The sequence below is a fragment of the Torulaspora globosa genome, chromosome 2 (assembly GCF_014133895.1).
Source record: "Torulaspora globosa chromosome 2, complete sequence".
Classification (NCBI taxonomy): Eukaryota; Fungi; Ascomycota; class Saccharomycetes; order Saccharomycetales; family Saccharomycetaceae; genus Torulaspora; species Torulaspora globosa.
In genome coordinates this window covers 190,315-203,585 of record NC_050728.1, presented here as the reverse complement: position 1 = coordinate 203,585, position 13,271 = coordinate 190,315, and the positions used below count along the sequence as shown (strand labels likewise).

Genomic DNA, 13,271 nt, shown 5'->3' with positions numbered 1-13,271 from the left:
CACTTCCCAACAGGTAGTCTCTCGACTACCTCATCCATCATCAAATCTTCGCTTATTATAGTTCTTACGCGCCCCATCACGTGCCGCAAACGATGAAAGAACGTAAAAGATCCTTGACGCAGTGAAGAGCCATAATGAACCTGCTGCCACTCAATTGGATGTCCCGCCACCAACTGAGATAGCTAGTAGCTGACAGTTACTCCATAGCTTTGTATTAAGAGGTGTTAAACAATATTTCGTACGAAATGATCTTTAAACACTACAAGGCCACATATGAAGCAACGAAGGTGGTTCAGCTATAAGATGTATTGAAGATCCAGTCATAGTGGTCCGTTCGCGGTAATATGTCTTACAATCCTTATGCGTATACATCTAATGACGTCTCTATCAATGACAGGTTCTCACACGAGACAGGAGGTCAATTTGCATCGTCCCGAGAACGACCAATAATGCAGGAAGCTGCTCCACAGGGCCATTTCGCATCCAATAGCAGGCCAGCTCAGCAAGACGGTATACCATTTCAGAATCCAACGACGTCCATGGCGTATCAGCTTGGCCAAAGTGCGTTTACGAACTTCATCGGTCAACAGAACTTCTCTCAGTTTCAAGAAACCGTCACAAAAGCTGCAGGGAGCTCTTCGAGCCTCTCACACTACTTCCAAGTCACTACTTCCTACGTGTTGAGGAAGTTGCAAATTATTGTGCTTCCCTTTTTCAAGAAAGCCAGCTGGCAGCGTATACCGGATACCCAATCGCAGGCGAGCGGCTCACTGTCCTTCTTACCACCCAAGGACGACGTGAACTCCCCGGACCTGTACATACCCATCATGGGGCTGGTCACGTATATCCTGGTTTGGAATATGCAAAAGGGTTTGCAGGGCTCCTTTAATCCCGAGAACCTGTACTACAAGTTGTCTTCGACATTAGCATTTGTCGGCCTGGATTTGGTCATTTTGAAGCTTGGTCTGTATCTGTTGGTGAACGTCAACTCCCCAACTTCGAGCCTGACAGAGTTGGTGTGCTACGTCGGCTACAAGTTTGTACCGCTTACTTTGGTTCTGTTTTCTCCCAACAGGCCGCTCTACATATCGATGGCCGCCAAGGTATACCTCTTTATCGCATTCGGTGTTTTCCTTTTGAGATCGGTCAAGTTCAACCTATTCATGAATGCCAATAATGACATGGCCAACATTAAGAAGTCGACAGTCAGAAAATGCAACTACTTCTTGTTTGTTTACGGTTTCTTCTGGCAAAGTGTCTTGATGTGGCTGATGGCTTGAGCGTATGTATATGATGAATAAGTGAGACTACATAATCGAACCTACAAGAGTATGTTCTTCAGTTGCTGGTGGTGCTCTGGAAGCTTACTTCACTAAGGCTCGCCGCGGGACCATCAAATTTCTATCACAAACGATGAAGAACAACTGAAGGACTCGAGGCGATGTCTTTGAATCTAAATAGTGTGTTTTCGGAAAAGATAAATCTCTATGATGAGCTGGAGATTCCTGTCACCGAAGGTCCAGAGCTAGTGCCATCCTCGCTGATAAAGAAACAGTACCGTAAATTAGCACTGTTATACCATCCGGACAAGAGACCTGATGACCCGGGCGCAATCCACAAGTTCCATATGCTATCATTGGCAACTCATGTTCTTACTGATGAAGCTCTCAGAGCGACCTACGATGAATGGCTGCAAAGAACGCTCCTGGATGGGAGTAAGGTCGATGAGCAACGCAATGAGCTAATAACGAAGCTAAGCAAGCTTGAATCCAAGGCGCGGAAAGATGAAACAGCTGGGCAAGCAAGAGACCTCACTAAGATTCAAGAATATGGGGCAATGCTAAGGAAAATGAAGCATTTCAGAATCCCATACGGTGACTGGAGGACGCTGAACCCCGCCGCCTTAGCTGCTGAGCACAGAACTGATAAGCACAGATTTTATGACTCCTCTACCCTAAGGATAGAGCTGAGGAACGATCTATTGGATGCAAAACTGTCTGAGAAGAGTGTTCTGTGCCGGATTTTGAGCGATCTCTTTCAAGTCAAACGACTGTACGATCTGTTCTACTCATCAAGAAATGATTATGAGCATGATAAATCTATAGTTGCCTACGCTGTCTTTGAGACAACAACAGATTCAAAGCAAGTCTACGAGACGTGGAAAGCCAGCCCCAGATCGCCCCACTGGGGGGAACTCGTTTTGGATATCTCACCTAGGATTCCAGTCAGTTACTACAAAAACTATGAGAAGGAAGTGGAATTGGATCAGCATATTGCTGACCTGGTCGCTAACTCGACAATAGTTATAGACTAGCGATCAGTGTTTTAAATGCTTGGCGGCTATTTGATATTATCTTCAATCTCTGTCACGTGATCCTATCATCGGGAAAACTCGGAAAAAAATTTGTCGTCAAGTGACGACAAAACCGGAATGACAGCCGTATGCTCTATGAATTCTAATATCATCGGCAGTTATTGATAAACGTTTGGGGACCAACATGAAGCCTAAGTTTTCCAATTCAGTTACATTATTCATTTGGTCATATCTAATAGCCGGGGACGGTTTGCTTTGGTACTTAAGCTTCACGAAACGTTATCTGAAGTCATAATCATCGTCTATTAATGATGGCTTCGAGAGCGACGGTAGGTCGAATAAAGAAATTTGTGAGATGGTGGCAGCATCACTTTCCATGCGATAGAATTTTAGCTCAAAGGATAACCAAATCCACTGTTAATTCGACTGTTGCATTTATCTTCTGTCTGATCCCGAAGGTGCGGGATCACCTAGGAACAGAGCCAGCGATGCTTCCACTGATTTCAGTAATGGTGCATCCCGGACGGCGTGTTAGTGGAACTATTCAGGGTGCTATCTATTGTATGACGGGGCTAGTCTTTGGGCTGGCGTACGCAATATTTGGCAGATTTCTAGCTCAAAGGTGTTTGGGTAGTACATGGAACACGCTATCCGAGCCCGAACAGTACGCCATGCACTACGAAAGGCTCCAGGCGGCACTAGCTATTTTAGCAGTCTTCGAAACACTGATGCTTTTCTTCCACGGCTGGATGAGATCGGTCTCGCATCATTATTTCGGCATTGTCTTCCCTCTTTTCCTCGTCGTTCATTTCACGTTTATGGCTCCTCTAACGGAGTCATCTGGAGTCATTGCCCAATCATTTAGCTCCCCTTTCTACCTGGGTATAGCAATGTCAATTTTTTGGAATTTGACTCTGTTTCCTGAGTTTGGGAGCACTTTCCTCGGTAATGCAACTATTGACACGCTAAATGAGGTCCACAAAGCTATTGATGAGTCGGTAAGGTTTTTTGTATCGATGGACAACCGAGAAAACGATGACCTGTATAATGGTCCGCCCATTACTTTGTCAAAATTGGTCAAGATGAAATCCACGATTTCCAAGAAAGTTGGAAACTGCTTGCTTGTGCTGGATGAGTGCATTTACGAGATTTCATATTCGTATCTTTCGCCATTGCAGCTGAAACCTATCATCGACTTGCTTAAACCGCTAAACATGTACATCAACGGCTTGGTCAATGCCTGTCAATTAGAGTTCATTCTCCTCGGCAGCCAGCAGAACATAGAAGGGGATACTATGGATATTGATACCAATAAAGAAATATTGTATGCGGATGCCGCCAAATTACTGAAAATATTGGAGAGGATGAAACAACCTGTCTATGAGTTGCACAGATATATGAGCGAGTGCATCTATATATCGAAACTTATCCTTTCTTACGCGTATGATGTGGACTTAGGCCGCGTTGATACCAATGGCATGTTTGCGGATATGAACCTTCCCACATACAATCATAGGGAAGAGTTACCAGAAGACTTTAATGTTGATGAGCACATCAATAAACTGACTGCAGCGTTGGTAGAGTTTGACGTGACTTTCAGGGAGGAGATGATTCATCTTGACATTGATTTGCTTAATCCAAATGATGAGATGTTTTTGTTGTCTTCATTTCTGATGAATTTCAAACAGTCAACGCAATCTGTCATCTCTATCCTCGAACATGTGAAAAACATTTATTCGACTAGAAAAGCCAGAGAGGAAAAGGGGTGGATTCGAGGTAAATCTTTATGGTCTACATTTCTCAGTGACAAACGGTCATTTAAAATTTGGTTGAAAGGAGGTCGTCCAACATCGAATGTCATCACGGAAAATGAAAGCTTGAAGGGGACTTTCGACTATGATCAATATAACGCCTTGGGCGGGTTGGCGGTCAGGCGGCCATCCAATGAAGAAGATGATCTCCTAGGGCAAAAAAGGTCTACCGCTGCTGCTTCATCAAATAACCAGGATTCTAAGCAACTCCCTGTTTCGACGAGAGATATTGGAGACTCATCTCTTCCTGCAACAAAGGCCAACAAAAAGATTGGATACAAATATTTATCCTATTATCTCACGATGTTCTTAATCTCAGCTGATAAGTTCTACAGAAAGTCTAAGGCTCATTTCAGATTTGGTTTTCAAGTGGCAATTGCATTGATGTTGGCGTCATTCCCCATGTTTGTCCCGAAGATTCGTCATTGGTATGTGGAATATCGTGGTACATGGATAGGTTTCGTTTGCATTCTATGCTTGGAGCCCTCAGTTGGTGGAACCTTTTGGGTTTTCTTTTTGCGGGCTGTGGGTGTCATTTCGGGTTCAGCATGGGCTTACTTGTCCTATGTCGCAGGTGTTAACCAAACCAATCCATATCTTGAGACCATTGTGACAATTTTTGGTGCCGTTCCTGGCTTTTATTTTCTCTTGGGAACCCCGTACGTTAAAGCAGCCATCATTCAGATTATTAGTATCTACATTGTGATGCTGGCAGCTATCCTGCCATCTTCTAATAAGGGCGGTATCTTGGTTAGTTTTGCCAAGAGGTGTTTGGCTGTCGGGTATGGAGGTCTCATTGCTTTGGTTGTTCAGTTAACATTCTTCCCAATAAAAGCTCGAGACCAGTTGAACGAGGAAATTGCCTTTGTTTGTGGATGTATTTCAGAAATGGAGCTACTATATGCATCGGGTTTGGAAGGGGAATCGCTGAAAATTTCTATGACTGATGATAGATATCAAAAGTTTAATCGCATTTCTCAAAGCGCCAAATCAGCTCTCGGCAGGGCAGAGGCATATAAAGGTCTAACTAGGCAAGAGCCTAGATTAAAAGGCGAATATACGGAACTTGAAAACGTTTTTTCTCAGATCATTTTTGTTCAAAGACAGATTCTCGATCGCATGGATAATGTGGCCTTATTGAGGAAACAGTACGGCAGTGGGGTGATAGAGGAGCTCAACAGCGTTGTTTACCCATATAGAAGGCAAATGGTTGCGAGTTTATCGAACTGCATGAGAGCAATCCAAGAGGCGTTTTTGAACAAGACACCACTGCCTCAGTTTTTGCCAAGCGCTAGAGTAGCTCATAGAAGGCTAATAAACATGGTCAGTAGGGCTCTTCACAACAGGTATAGAAATCAGCTGGAAGCGCTTAAACCTAGAGTCGTCGTTGACAAATTTCGCGACGATGAAAGTAGTGACGTAGAGGAAGGACTAATGATGAAGACCAAGAATAATAGAGACAGGTCACGCAACACTTTGCCCCCACATGAGTATGCATTAAAAGAAAAGTTCTTGAGTTGGAACGCATCCAGCGCCGCCACCGAAGAGGTGATAGAGTACGTTGAAGAGCTCTTAGATTTGACTAAGATCTTAGTTGGAATAAATGAATTCAAATACGGATTCTTATCAAGACCGCTATACGAAGACTGGGCCGCCGAGGCGGTGGTTGGCTTCAACAACTTTGTCAAGGCCGGAGTAAGCAAGAAATCAGTTAGCGAAAATGAATCTGGCGACGTTAATTCGGCCATATCGGAGGAGGAAGAAATATCATCTGGAAGTAGTACATCAAGGGCAGAAGGGGAACAGCCAGTTGCGTTCAATAGCAAATATACAGAAAACAACGGAATCAATCTCGCTCGCATTGCCTCTCACAAAATCGGTCAAGATAACCAAGGCTTGCCGATAAATCTCAAGAACAGAACGTACTCCATCGGGTCCTACCCAGACTCCGTCAATCAGCTAAGCGCTCTATCGAGGAAGAAGACTCTTGGTGATGCGGATTCAAATTACTTCGATGGGGAGGACACATCGGACGACGAGCTTCCTTTGGCGTTAAAAAAAATTGTGAGCCATAAATCTAGAAAACAATAACTGTCCATGATTCTAATCAATAATAACTAATTTAAGAAAGATAGACTTTAATCATGCATCTTAGCCTATAAGTAATTCCAATTATTGAGCGCTCGAAGCGTATCTCAATCGATTTCTATCACGTCCGGACTTCTTGGCGTTTTTGACTTTGCAGAAGAATGGTCAGATTTACCTTTTCGCTTATTACTCTTTCGCAGCGATTGTCCCTCTCCTCTAAATACATTCTCAGACGAAGGGCTCTCTCCGTCAGCTGCTGACCGGGGGAGTACTATAGGGAATCCAAAGAAAAGCTGGCCATCCGGCAGGCTAAGTTTAGCCGGCTCACCCTCCAGCGAAATATTAATCTCAGAAAGGCTCACTGCGCTAGTCTCTTTACTACCTGTCTTTCCAGAGAGTTTCTGTCCTTCACCTGTAAACTTGGACTTCCCCAGTTTAGACTCTTTCAATTTGGACGCATAGTCGATTCTTTTAGCCATAGATCCATTTTGGTGAGCCGACACGTCAAATTTACCACTCTTCTTAAGCATCTGCCGCTCTTCCAACTGCTTTTGCTGCAGTGCCTGGTAGTCAGGTTCCACGTATCCGACTGGAGGCGCAAAATCTGTAACCAGGTCCGTCTCAATCACACAAATGCTTTTGGAAGCGGACTCCGGTTTCACCTCGAGGATCTTGATCCTATAACTCCTGTCATTATAATTGATCTCGATGATATCATCTACCGTGAGTGTGGAAAACTTTCGAAGTACGTTTTCCAGTACAGCTTTGGGATCGCTGATGTCCAGAAAGTCCACCGATTGCGGCTCCAGTTTCACGAATTTCCCCAGCGGCACATCAGTAGATCCAATCTTCAGCAGCGATCCGGGCTGCACTTTTAAAGTCTCCAGCATCCACTGTGGCAGATACGCCCTACCCTCCTCTGCAATGAATTCCAGCACACCGCAATGCGTAACTCGTCCATTTTCGTTCGCTGTCAGCTCGAACAGCATCGGATAACGAATGTTCAGCATCGTCAATTTGCTTAATGCACTTGGTGGCAAGAAAATCTTTCCTCCAAAGTTAGCGTCGCCCTTCCTGATCCTATCATTCATCATTGCCACAGGATAGCATCTAAAGAAGTCCTCAAATTTCTGTGGCAAGTTCACATACCCACTGCCAAACGCACCAAACCCGGAAAACATGATACCGATTGCAATACGACACTCCCAGCTACCGTCCCAACCACTTGAATCCGCACCAGTGCTGCTTATATACCATTCAAACTGAAGCTTAATGATTCTAAGGCGACGATCAAAGGGTACCCACCTATAAGAGAGTGTCACGTGACCAGATTTCAAAACATATATAAGGACGAGCTGAGAGATGAGCTTTGATTCTGAAGGGTATTGAGGGAAGAATAGCGCTAGTGGTGTGGTTTGGTATGGCTTCTGAGAGGCAGGAAGAGGGCTTGAATGCTGCAGGTGGCTTAGATGAGCCCAGGTCTGACCAGGAGGTGGAGGATGTAGAAGATGAGAACATTTACAATGTGGATGAGCTTAAGATGCTGATAGGAAGCGATGAGAGTGAGCGAGAAGTCAGTGGCAACGACTCGGAGGAAGCAATCTCGGAAAACGAAGATTATGCAAGCGAGGCGGATTCTTTACTGGCGGAATTCTCCGACTATGGGGAAATGTCTGAAGACGATGAGCAGGACTTTATGGATGCGATAAGAGAGGCTAACAATTTCAAAGTCAGGAGAAGGAGGAAGGATAAGGATGGGAAATCGTCAAGAGGCCCTGCAGCGCGGGTTTTGGATCCGGAGGTGTCTTTGTTGCTGTCACAGGCCAACGAAGCGTTTGTGAGAAACGATCTAGCAGTTGCGGAGAGGCTGTATAACGAGGTTATCAAGAAGGATGCGCGGAACTTTGCGGCGTATGAGACTTTGGGTGAGATTTATCAATTGGAGGGACGGCTGAACGATTGTTGCAATTCGTGGTTCTTGGCGGCGCACTTGAACTCGTCAGACTGGTCGTTTTGGAAGATCGTGGCGATTCTTTCTGCCGACTTGGGTCACATTAGACAGGCGATTTATTGTTATTCCAGGGTGATAAACATGAACCACGAGGAGTGGGAATGTGTGTATCGCAGATCTTTGCTCTACAAGGAGGTAGGTCAGATCGGCAGGGCGCTGGAAGGCTTCCAAAAACTGCATGTGCGCAACCCGCTGGATGGGAGTATTCTGCGAGAACTGGCTGTCCTGTATGTGGAGTATAACCGCATCAACGACGCTATTGACATTTACATGAAGATCTTCGAGAAGAACGTCGAACGCAGAGAGGCGATAGTGGCTGCCTCTGAAAATGCACTTGACTCCTCGGAAGAGGAAAGCCAAGAGGATGAAAAAGAGGAGCAAGCATCACCGGATGCTGTAGAAGATGAGGGCTTGTCAGAGGAGATGAAACTCTATCCAAACGTCAACTGGAAGAAAATACGATCAAAATACAAGTGTATCATATTTGATTGGTCGTCGTTGAACATCTTGGCAGAGCTGTTTCTAAAGCTCACCGGCGGTGAGGCATCCGGGATCAAAGCAATAAAGAGATGTGCAAGATGGATTGAAAACCGTGAAAATCAAGTCTTTTGGAATGAGGTCAATGATGACTCGGAATTTGACAATAGAAGATTCAAGAACAGTAAATTCGACTCTCTAAAGGAAAGCGAGAAGAGGAAGAGTTATGATCTTCCAATTGATATCAGAATACGGCTCGGTCTTTTAAGATTACAGAATGACAACGTGGTAGAAGCTTTGAATCACTTTCAGTTTCTGTATGACGAGAATTTTTCAGATATCTCGGATCTTTATTTCGAAGTGGCATTAGCTTTGCAGAAAGCGGAGAAGTATAAGGAGGCCATTGATTTTTTTACCCCGTTGTTGGCAGTAGAGGAATATTGCACTCTGGAGCTTTTCAAACCACTCGCCAAATGCTATAAGGAAATTGAAGATTACGCCATGGCTGAAAAATACTACTCAAAAATTATTGAATTAGAACCTGACGATCTGGACAATAAACTTGTACTCGCGGAGATCAACTACCACTTGGGAAATACGGAAGTATTCAGCAAACTACTTGCTGAAGCTATTAATCTGCGCAAGAGTCAAGCCAACCAGGGTTTACTACACGATGAAAACAAAGAAAGGTCCTCTGAGCCAAGGGATACGTCAGGGAAACCACTACTAGAGGATAGCTTATTCAGAAGATCTGGCCCCAGAAAGAAAAGGACACCCCAAGACGCTGAAAGGGAAAGACAGGAACGTGAAAAAAGAATTACCGCCAAGGTCCTCGATAAGTATAGTAAACTAGCCATTTACAAGTCTGGAATGCACCATGGAGACAAGAGCCAAAGATTCCTATGGATAGATACAGCATCTGATTTGGTTGATGTATTCTCAAGCGTGAAGAACTTTTTTGTCAAGAGTAAATCGAAGAAATTTGTTGGTATATTTCGAAAAACCAGAAAGTTCAATAAAGTGATAGACTATAAGATTGAGAGGTTATCCAAATTATCTGAGGGTGATAATCTCTTGAATGGGTTACCACTGATGGAGGAGAGAGTCACTCTCACGTCAGCCACCGAATTGAGAGGATTAACCTACGACCAATGGTTCGAACTATTCATGGAGCTTGCTCTAAATCTTGCTCGATATCAAAATGTGGAGGATGGACTGAGTGTGATAGAGACCGCTCAGGATGTTAATGTTTTCTTCCAGGACCCAGAAAGAGCGAAAATAATGAAATTCGTTAAGCTGGCCATTGCGTTGCGAACCAAAGATGACGAGGCTCTCATTGAAAATCTCAGAAATTTACTGAATCAATTCCAGTTTAATCGGAAAGTCCTACAACTTTTCTTGTTCTCGCTAATTCGGGGTCAAAAGTCGCTGGACATACTGAGCTCTACTGTTCACCAGAAATTCTTCCTGCGACAGCTGAAGGCTTTCGATAGCATCCGGTATGGCAAAAGCGTTAGCGGGCAGGCTTCCGTCACCAATAAGATCGTATCGAACCCCGAAAAGCGAAACTCCCCCTACTTGTACTACATTTATGCTGTGTTATTATATTCAAGTCGAGGGTTCCTGTCGGCCTTACAATATCTGGTCAGACTGGAGCAAGATATTCCGGATGATCCCATGGTCAACCTGCTGATGGGTCTCTCTCACCTGCACCGGTCCATGCAAAGACTAACTGCTAGCAGACATTTCCAGATTCTCCACGGCTTAAGGTATATGTACCGCTACTACGATATCAGGTCGTCCTCTTACAGCATCTTAGAGAAACAGGAGGCTGATTACAACATGGGGCGCGCTTTCCACTTACTTGGGCTAGTGTCAATTGCAGTTCAGTATTACGACAAAGTGTTGAACGACTATGACGATGATAAGCTGAAGAAACATGCAGCATACAACTGTATGATAATATATCAGGAAAGTGGGAATACTAGACTCGCAAACCATGTCATGGAGAAGTATCTAAGTATATAGCTCGAATCGCCTGGCACACCGGGCATGCCATCCTGATGGCTATGTATTATCGATACTGCAATTCAAGACCTGAAGCTCGGACTGAGAGCGTCAGACGCTTCATAGTCTTGAGCTATTCAGCTTGGGCTTCTATAGCACTTTCAAGCATAAGCGAGCTGCGAAACTCTAAAAGGGACTGTCAATCAGCACTGCTTGACGGGAAGCTGATCTTTTGAATCGGTTGAAAGCAAAATGGCTCAGCAAATACCCTACAGCGTAAGTACCGATGGTTGTGCAACTGCAATTGTGACAGATTACTAACTACCTACAGGCAAAACTGAAGACATGCTTGAAGATGTGCATCCAAAGGTTAAGGTTTGCTCAGGAAAAGCAACAAGCTCTTGCCAAGCAAGATCGTAGAGATGTTGCCAAGTTGCTGGCAGATGGGAAGGAGCAAAAAGCTCACTATCGAGTGGAGAGTTTGATCAACGACGATATACACAATGAGTTACTTGAGCTGCTAGAATTGTACTGTGAGCTGTTACACGCTAGAGTGAGCATACTGGTGAGCATCCAAGATGAAGAGATTTTGATCTCTGAGCATATGAATGACGGTATCAACGAGGCAGTAAGATCGATTGTGTACGCGACAGTCCACTGTCCGGAGGTTAAAGAGTTGACTCAAATGAAGGAGCTTTTGGCTCTTAAGTTTGGACAGGAATTTTTGAGTCTCATAGTGGAGGATCGTGTTGGTGTCCCAGAAAAGGTCTTGAGGAAGTGCTCGCCAACCCTACCGAGTCAAGATCTAGTGACTTTGTATCTGAAAGAAATCGCTCGCACTTATGCCGTCACCTTTAGTGAACTAGAGCAGGAGGAAACGGAGGAGGAATCAAGCGACGGTGGAAGCAAAGCAGTAGATAGCGGCAAAGCTGGGAAAGAAGACGAGAAGAAGCCGATCGTTGCGGTCGACAACGATGAAAGGTTCACAGAGGATGCGGAGCACCCAATATCTGTAAGGAAGCCCAAGAAGAATAGCGAAACAGTTGAAAACGATCTCAAAATACCCAAGGCTATCAAGAAAGACGTGAAAATCATTCGCAAGAAGCCAGAAGAAGATAATCTGGATGAACTTAGAAAGAGGTTTGCCGCGCTGCGCAGATGATTAGTTCTTACATGTATTCGGAAGAAGTTATACGTTCGCTAAGAATGTAAACTTCTTGACGGTGTAGAATGACAATCAAAATGGACGCTGGAAAAGCAAGATGATGAGATCAAAAGGTCTGGGTATATGTACTAGTTTCTAAATGTCTTCGACTTCTTAGCCCATGCATATTTCACTGACTTAGTGACGCCTGCCGTAAAAATGCCTTTCAAGGTTTGAGTGACACTAGATTTAGCTATTCTGCTCTGCAGAAGATTTCCGGCGTTCTCTGGTGTGAAACCTTGCGGCAAGTAGTGGGAATTGTTCAGGACAACATCCTTGTAGATGGGTTTATAGTAATGCTGGAAGTTTTCGAAATTTTTTGAAACAATGTTGTTGACTTTATTGGGATGCTCACCACCGAGATCGTATCTTATGTCTCCCAGATAGCTCAAACCTGCGATTTCCTTGTAAAATTGAAGTTCGTCAAACTTTCCATTATTCTTCTTCAAAGTCATATGTTTGGCTATCGTAGCAGCCGCTTTCAGATTCAGCTGGTTCCAATATTGTGCTCTCAAGTCATTTTTCAGTATTTTAACCGGTTTCTGCATTCTGCCTGCGATGTAGAACGTATTCCAAGTGGCTAAATCTTTCAAAAGGTTCTCCATAGAAATAACGCCATATTTAACTTGATGGCCGTTTATTTCTGCGAAAGGATTAAAGTAAACTCCTGCACCAATCTCCTGGAACTTGGAAACGAAGGTTGACCCAAAATAGCGTAAGCTCGAGTAGTGATGAGGGTTTTGTCTCATGTTCAGTGAGTGGAAATGGGCAGGATGATCCACACCAAAGATAAGATCGATTTGTGGCTTCGTATCCTCTTTATGATAGCCATTCTGTTGGAAAACCCCAGAACCGTAACCAAAAGCATACTTTACAGGCGCCTTAAACGACGTCAATATGCCTTGTAGTTCCTGTTGAAGCTCTGCAACAACCGTGAGTAGCTGATTTGATCCGTAATCAGCAGGGAGCCTGTGAAACTTATACAGATAATCGGTAAATTTAGAAGTCATCTCGTCAGATCTCTTAATACCCCTTTCCAGCAAGCTTAAATCATCATCTAGCATCTGTTTAGAGGTTTTTGATGATTCAGAATTTTCAGCAATGGCACCACGCATCAGTATGTTCTTTTCCTCGGCGTATGCTTCATGGTCTTTCTTGGTCAAGGAGCTCTGATGTCTTGCTGACAATCTAGGGCCTGTCGCTAACCTCAGCCCCCTGGCTGCAATCAGCCTGGCGTTAGAATTTCTTACTTGCAGCATTCACTCACTATTGGTCGCTGGTTTTCAGCTTGACAAAAGAATCCTTCAACAAGCAATGTACGAAGCTATGATAGAACTTCAAGACCAGTTGGTGAGCCTT

General features: G+C 44.3%; 7 protein-coding genes across 7 annotated transcripts; 5 read left to right on the top strand and 2 right to left on the bottom strand.

Annotated features, from left to right (window-relative positions):
• Positions 1 to 344: 344 nt before the first annotated feature.
• Positions 345 to 1,280, top strand: YIF1 (protein transporter YIF1; the record flags this gene model as incomplete). The annotated part of the gene is made up of 1 exon (XM_037282030.1): positions 345 to 1,280. One exon carries the CDS (start codon positions 345 to 347, stop codon positions 1,278 to 1,280), a length of 936 nt encoding a protein of 311 aa, XP_037137925.1.
• A 161-nt stretch (positions 1,281 to 1,441) lies between these two features.
• On the top strand, positions 1,442 to 2,314 carry CWC23 (U2-type spliceosomal complex subunit CWC23; the record flags this gene model as incomplete). The annotated part of the gene is made up of 1 exon (XM_037282029.1): positions 1,442 to 2,314. One exon carries the CDS (start codon positions 1,442 to 1,444, stop codon positions 2,312 to 2,314), a length of 873 nt encoding a protein of 290 aa, XP_037137924.1.
• Positions 2,315 to 2,622: 308 nt separating this feature from the next.
• On the top strand, positions 2,623 to 6,216 carry HG536_0B01090 (uncharacterized protein; the record flags this gene model as incomplete). The annotated part of the gene is made up of 1 exon (XM_037282028.1): positions 2,623 to 6,216. The coding sequence occupies one exon, from the start codon at positions 2,623 to 2,625 to the stop codon at positions 6,214 to 6,216; it is 3,594 nt and encodes a 1,197-aa protein (XP_037137923.1).
• Positions 6,217 to 6,320: 104 nt separating this feature from the next.
• UFD1 (polyubiquitin-binding protein UFD1) lies at positions 6,321 to 7,394 on the bottom strand (the record flags this gene model as incomplete). The annotated part of the gene is made up of 1 exon (XM_037282027.1): positions 6,321 to 7,394. One exon carries the CDS (start codon positions 7,392 to 7,394, stop codon positions 6,321 to 6,323), a length of 1,074 nt encoding a protein of 357 aa, XP_037137922.1.
• A 239-nt stretch (positions 7,395 to 7,633) lies between these two features.
• On the top strand, positions 7,634 to 10,729 carry TFC4 (transcription factor TFIIIC subunit TFC4; the record flags this gene model as incomplete). The annotated part of the gene is made up of 1 exon (XM_037282026.1): positions 7,634 to 10,729. The coding sequence occupies one exon, from the start codon at positions 7,634 to 7,636 to the stop codon at positions 10,727 to 10,729; it is 3,096 nt and encodes a 1,031-aa protein (XP_037137921.1).
• Positions 10,730 to 11,063: 334 nt separating this feature from the next.
• On the top strand, positions 11,064 to 11,870 carry IST1 (Ist1p; the record flags this gene model as incomplete). The annotated part of the gene is made up of 1 exon (XM_037282025.1): positions 11,064 to 11,870. One exon carries the CDS (start codon positions 11,064 to 11,066, stop codon positions 11,868 to 11,870), a length of 807 nt encoding a protein of 268 aa, XP_037137920.1.
• Positions 11,871 to 12,001: 131 nt separating this feature from the next.
• On the bottom strand, positions 12,002 to 13,171 carry TAM41 (putative phosphatidate cytidylyltransferase; the record flags this gene model as incomplete). The annotated part of the gene is made up of 1 exon (XM_037282024.1): positions 12,002 to 13,171. The coding sequence occupies one exon, from the start codon at positions 13,169 to 13,171 to the stop codon at positions 12,002 to 12,004; it is 1,170 nt and encodes a 389-aa protein (XP_037137919.1).
• Positions 13,172 to 13,271: the final 100 nt, after the last annotated feature.